This window comes from Ctenocephalides felis, unplaced genomic scaffold (assembly GCF_003426905.1).
Source record: "Ctenocephalides felis isolate EL2017-DRISC unplaced genomic scaffold, ASM342690v1 CF-g0.4_SCAFFOLD_03570, whole genome shotgun sequence".
In the NCBI taxonomy this organism is placed as follows: Eukaryota; Metazoa; Arthropoda; class Insecta; order Siphonaptera; family Pulicidae; genus Ctenocephalides; species Ctenocephalides felis.
This window is the reverse complement of record NW_020539724.1, coordinates 21,489,660-21,496,393: the sequence shown is the minus strand read 5'-3', so window position 1 is coordinate 21,496,393 and position 6,734 is coordinate 21,489,660. Positions and strand designations below refer to the sequence as shown.

Genomic DNA, 6,734 nt, shown 5'->3' with positions numbered 1-6,734 from the left:
GCCACCTGAAATATCTGCATCGAATTGAAAATCTTCTTAAATGGTAATAAATTCTGAAAGAAGGGCGATTACTCAATCGCCCGTGGGAAACGATATAAAATGGGTAGTTAAGCTGTGGATCCAATAACGATTCCGTAATAACATTGCTACATTGACTACTACATTTAATCATAATCCACAGTTAGAAATAAATCGGCTACATAACATTTAAAAATTCTATTCTTTTTTCATACATTTTAACATTTTGAAGAAGTTTTTTTTCGTCAGACGCCAAATAGTCTCAGTTCGATCCCAAACCTCAGCGAAGCTCGATATCAAGCAGTATGATAAATTTTTGTTCGAGGTTTCAGATCCTATATATATATATATATATATATATATATGTATGCATGTATTTATATAAATTATAAATATATGTATATCTTCGGTTGTGCGATCACAGTATGTATGCACAAACTATTTTAACAGTGAAAGGTGACTACAAAAGTCGTTTGAAACAGCTTTACAGTAAGGTATTGGTATTTCCCACTTAGTATTTAATTAATAAATTATCTATTTCTAATTTATTTATTTATTTATTTTTTTAATTTATGTTTAAGAAATAACGCGAATTATCATAATTGTGAAACTATCGTTGCTAATTTGATAAAGCGTCTAATCTATTTATGAATCTATTTAAAAAGATCTATCTATTAATAAATATATTTCTTTTTTTTTATTTACATCTGTCCAGTTAAGGACATTTAATAAATTTGGTGAATTTACAATTGCCAGCCGTAAAGGGACATGGTATACTGAATGGGCATGTTGGAAAAACAACTTAATAGTTAACTTAATATAATATTAACAATATTTTATTCCTTATCTATGATTTTATAGATAATGATATAATCTTAACTATTTATTTATAAATAATTTCTTATGAATAATGACTAATTTATTTCAATCTTTATCTGGAAAATTGATGACTTAAATCCAGTGGGGCTTTTTTTTTCAACCTACATCGATTGCTCTGTTAATAGAGTTTTCTAGTGAATTTGGATAACTGATGAGCTTGTTTCTATATTTATGTGCCGTTTTTGTCAAAACTAATTAGTATTTGTTTTGTTTATGTTATTATGTATTCTTTGTCAGAACTAATATAGTAATTAGTTCTGTTCTTTGTTAAATGCTAAAAGTGGTCGAATTATAAAATTTCATTAATTTTTTAACTAATGGGTTGGGGTTTTATTGGCTGTCGATTATTTACACGTATCAGGAAGTTTATTCAACTTGCCTGAAGGCAAATTCCACGACACTTAGTTTAATTAAATCAATAATAATTTAACTAATTAAATATTCAATAAACTACCTGAACGCTTGTGTTCACTGAACCATTTCTAAAATGTTAAAAGCAACTCTTCAGGCGTAATTGTTATGTGGTTTATGTAATTTGTGCACAGTATGTTTTAATTAATATAACTTCCATTGGAATAACAATTAAATTTTAACATTTATATAATTAACCCTCCGTCGGTCGGATATTTTTTCACCTTCGAACGGTCGGAAAGGTCTGGCTGGACCACCATTCATTTTACATGCATTTATATGGGATAAATGAGTTTTTGGTGTCTTATATATTAACGATTATTAGTAGTAAATATTTATAGTTTTGATTTTTTCTTTTTCTTACCGTCTTTTGCATGTGTTGAGCTTGCTTATAATAAAAATATTACATGTTATATTATATAAAAAAATATCAACAAATATAAAAAAATCGTTGCTTATTTAAAATCGTTGTTGTTAATTTTTCGGTTTTATATCAATGAAAAACAATATTTATTCTTTTTCGGCGCCTTTGAAATGAATGTGAAATTCAAATGAAAAATAGTTGATAATGGGTGCATTACTCTCTCCGACTTTCAGTGTTTGCGATTACCAATAAGTTTGGTAGGTTTTCAAGGAACTTTCGTCATGAAAATACTAACATTCATGTAACACAGTAAAGAATATATACAACGCAGTTTGAGTAGAAAATACCATGAAAAAAGACAAAATACTGGTTTACAATATCAAAAAGCGTATATTTTATACAAAATGTATGGGTGGTCTAGACAGACCTTTCGACCGTTCGAAGTATAAAAAAGTTAATATCCTTATAATTATCCTTCTGTACATTTTTTCGTCCTGATTTTTTCATTGATCGACAGCTAATGAAATTTTAGGAAAAGTCAAAAAATTTCAAGTCGATAGGATTACTAGAAGTATTTTTTTTTTATAATTGAAGTCGAAAAAAGTCTGGCCAGACCACGCCGACCGACGGAGTTAACCCTCCGTCATTAAACATAGTAAGTGTTAATATAATTGTACTATGTTCTACATTTACTATTCACATTTAATTAATCAAATTTGGCTTTAATTTATTTGATCTTTAAATTTTAACTTATTGTTATTCATAAATAATGGTATTAAAGTGAAACATTCTTCGTAGTTTTTGTGGAAGTTTCAAACCACTCTCAATATTTCATAATATACAGAAAATACACGGATGATATTATATTAATCATGCTACCTTACGGGAAGTAAATAAATGCTAAAATATTGTGAGACTATGAAAAGTGATTTAAATTTAGAGATGCATCAAAATTTAAAAATTCTATTATCAAAATTTGAAAATTGCTAAATCTGAATTTTTTTTGATTAAGTCGATTAATTATAAATACTCTTCTTTTATCTATGGAAGAGTGCATGCAGTTTGTTTTAAAGCAACCTACACCCAGTTATTAAAATAATTAATGAATTATTTAAATATTTAAATTTGTTTTCACCAATTTGAAAGTGGCGCCTTTCGCAAATCGTTGCGCGTGAAGTATGCAGGAATTCGCTTCGCCCAATGACATTTCGACACACAATTCCATACAGCTTCGAATTAGAAATTATTAATGTCAGATATTTTATTCTGTTGTACCACGTCATTATTATCTGTGATAAAAAATATAACATTAATGAAGGTCTTAATGTCCTCTATTAGATAATTCAATTAGTTTTTTAGTGCTTTCCCAGTGACAAGAGGTAGAAATAATTTTATAAATACTTTCATGTTGCATATGTCGGTGTTTGGGAACATAACCTGGAATTTACAAAATTTTGAATATGTTTTAAAGTACTGATTTCTGAATAGAATAAATTATTTTTACAGGTATTATTAAACATGAACTCTTTAGTAGTTTTAATCGTCTGTTTGACGATTGGATTTCTGTCAAATAATGTGCAAAGTGCTGCTGTTATGTCTGTTGACTTGGGGAATGAATGGATGAAGGTAAAATAAAATCAATTATTGCTTTAATAATGCATATTGTAACCTAATTTGTCAAAACAAACTTCTGCGTAAATAAATTGCGTTGATATATGAAAGTTTCTAATTTGCCATATTTTGATTTAATATTGCATCATGAATTAGAAATGTGACTGAATGGTATATAATTCATTATACTTTTACTTTGATGAATCATTAGGAAAAGCTACACAATTTTTGTAATGAATTAGTGAATTCAATTTACATGAATTTTTTCATTCTTTATGTAAACTCAAAAGTCTTAAATTCACAACATACACAATTTAATTTGCCATAATGCGATAGTACGACCTATATGATTTTTAACAATGTTGGTTATAATATAAAAGTCTTCTTTCTCATTGTCATTTGATTTATTATAAGATTTCTATTTTAAATAATATATGTATATAAAAAGAATGAATTATGATAATCTGAAATGTAAATATATTTTTTATTTTTGGGCGATTATCAAGCTTGTCTAGTGATTCCTAAAATATTATATATATTAACACTTAAGGGACAGGCTCCATGCCATTTTTGTATTTATATGAAGCATGAATGTTTATATGCTTCAAAAAATACTAAACACTTTAATAATTACTATTATAGAATTTTAAAAATAAATGTTGATTTAGTAAAGTTTCATTGCAGTTATAATGCTTTATACCATGTTCATCAAATTTTTCTAAAAAAATTTGAACCGACCATTAAGTGTTTTCATAATAAAATTTGATAATTGTTATTTGCCTAAACCATTGCATAATATTATTTGCCTAAATATAGTTATTTGCAAATTTTTATTTCTTAGCACAAGTCTTCACATAATCAAATCTGATCAGTTTAAAATATTTTGTTTGTATAATTTCTTATGTTGTATTCAACAGAACATCTTTGACTTGTAAAGTACAAAATTTTGAATATATATTAGTTTCAGATTGTTTAGGCTAATATCTATTATAATATGTTGTAATTCATGTTATTTTATCATGTAAATAATTTTGACTTTTTCTATTATTTCAGGTTGGAGTTGTTTCACCAGGTGTGCCCATGGAAATTGTTTTAAATAAAGAATCTAAGCGAAAGACACCAGCAGTTGTAGCTTTTAGGGACGGTATTCGATCGTTTGGAGAAGATGCTCAAACAATAGGTGTACGGTTTCCAGCCCAAAGTTATGCTTACCTGTTAGATTTACTTGGAAAGAGTATAGATCATCCAGTTGTTAAGCTTTATCAGAAAAGGTATGGATTATTGAATATCTTATCATAATATATAATAATCGTTTTTGCATAAATTTATTTAAAAGTTTATAATGATTAACGTGAAATACATAAAACTATTTCAGATTTCCTTATTATAAAATAGAAGCAGATCCAGTGAGAAATACAGTAGTGTTTAGACATGATGATGACACAACATATAGTGTTGAAGAACTAGTTGCTCAATTATTGTCAAAGGCTCGTGAAATGGCTCAAATTTCTACTGGACAGGTAAATTGCACATTTTTGACTATATATTAATATTTTTACTTTGAGAAATCAACTTTTTTTTGTTATAGACATTATTTGCAATCATACGAAATTTGTTTTAAATAAATTAACATACATATTATATATTGTAATATATAACATACATAAAATAATTAGTACCATTGATTTTTCTCATCTTTTATATATTCATTTTGTTATTTGCTATGTATTACTTATATTTAAATCCTTGATATTATTTATAATAAATAGTGAACTATTTGAATTAGGATTTCAATGAATGATATTTTGAGTTTAAATTTTGTGAGCATAATTTTATTAAACGACAATTTAGATATTCAAGATTGTTTAAATTTTATAAATAACCATTCAAGATTTGATCTTATATCTCATCAGTACACATTGTTATCCAGGAAGGCTTGGTTAATTTAATGTATAGACAGTTTTATATGTACATAAATGCATATGGAAACTTATACATTTATTTTTTACTTCTGAATTACAAATAATTAATTAATATAAATAAATTAACTGTTTGAAATTAATTTAAATAAAATTTGATTACATACTGTGCTTATATTTCTCTGATATTTTTATACTGCTTGAGATAAAATTCAAGTTTGATATTAAAGCCAAGCATACCTCTTTTTAATCTATTTTTATTATTTTCAGATCATAACTGAATGTGTCTTAACAGTTCCTGGTTATTTTGGTCAGGCGGAAAGACTAGCATTGTTACAAGCTACCAGCCTAGCAGAACTTAAACCATTGCAGTTAATAAACGATTATTCTGCAGTGGCTTTGAATTATGGAATATTCAGAAGGTAAATGAAAATCAACTGAGATATTATTTTATTAAAATCTGATGGTGTATAACACTTTGTATGGTTTCTTGATGAATTTATGAAATATTTTGTCAACTATGTCACATTGTGGATTTAAATATTTAAATATTCACACATATTTCATCCTACACTATATATGATTAGTCTTATGTAAATAGTTTGTTTAGAGAAAACATACACAATAAAGTTACTAATTCTTTTTCTAATTTGTTCTAAATTTTAGAAGTCTTACAATCTGACTCTCCCGCTTGTTTATTTGTTTGCAACAAGAAATTGAAATAATCAATTATTTCATTAAGGGGGTTGTTCTTTTTTTTGTTACAAAACATGCAAGGTATTTGTTTTTGTTTTTCTCGAAATGTATTTATCATAAAGACATGAGGTTTTTTTTAAACAAAAATTACAAAATCATAGAATATTAAGAAATTTTTTATTTTATTTTTTTCGCCGTAAGTTTTTAACCAGGGGGCGCCAAATTGGGCATTGCAAAATCGATCTCGTTTGCGGTGCCACAGATAAATCCGTTGCGCATCGCCTGAAACAAAAAAAACGAAACTACGTTGAAGAAGAAGTTTGAATCCAGTCCCCCTACCAAAATGAAAGAAAAAAGCAAGAAGGAAAAAAATGGCAGCTATTTAAAAAAAAGTGTCCAAAAAGGCCTTTGTTTTGGGACGAAAAGGTTCGCAAAATTTTTTTGCGTAATGTTATGAAATTGTTTGAGGTAGGGGACTAGGTATTGCAGTGGTGAACAAATTAAAAAAAATGCAAGTCGATCCGACTTGTAGTTTTTTTTAATTTGTGGCACCGCATTGAAAAAAGTCAATTTGAGAAAAACGTATATAAAGTTTTAATATAATATACTAAATACACCATTTAATTTAATGTACGAAATACACCATGGTGTTCAAAGATGCTGACACATTAAAAAGGTCATGTGCATGAGGTATTATAATGAAAAAGAGGCAGCTGGCATACAATAGCTCGCGGAACGATAAAAAAACGCTTTCAGAGGATCATACGTATAGAGATATATATATCTATAACTTCTTAAAAAATAGATATTGAGATGATTTCTTTTTTAAAATAATT

General features: G+C 27.1%; 1 protein-coding gene across 1 annotated transcript in view; it reads left to right on the top strand.

Moving 5' to 3' along the window:
* The first annotated feature begins 2,939 nt into the window (after positions 1–2,939).
* LOC113383582 (hypoxia up-regulated protein 1-like) overlaps positions 2,940–6,734 on the top strand; it is a 17,934-nt gene continuing 14,139 nt past the window's right edge. Inside the window, exons 1-5 of the mRNA XM_026621836.1 lie at positions 2,940–3,051; positions 3,179–3,298; positions 4,337–4,554; positions 4,659–4,803; positions 5,473–5,624. Of these exons, the coding sequence (XP_026477621.1) occupies positions 3,191–3,298; positions 4,337–4,554; positions 4,659–4,803; positions 5,473–5,624 (623 nt within the window). The 5' untranslated portion in view covers positions 2,940–3,051; positions 3,179–3,190. The remainder of the gene's footprint in view (positions 3,052–3,178; positions 3,299–4,336; positions 4,555–4,658; positions 4,804–5,472; positions 5,625–6,734) is intronic.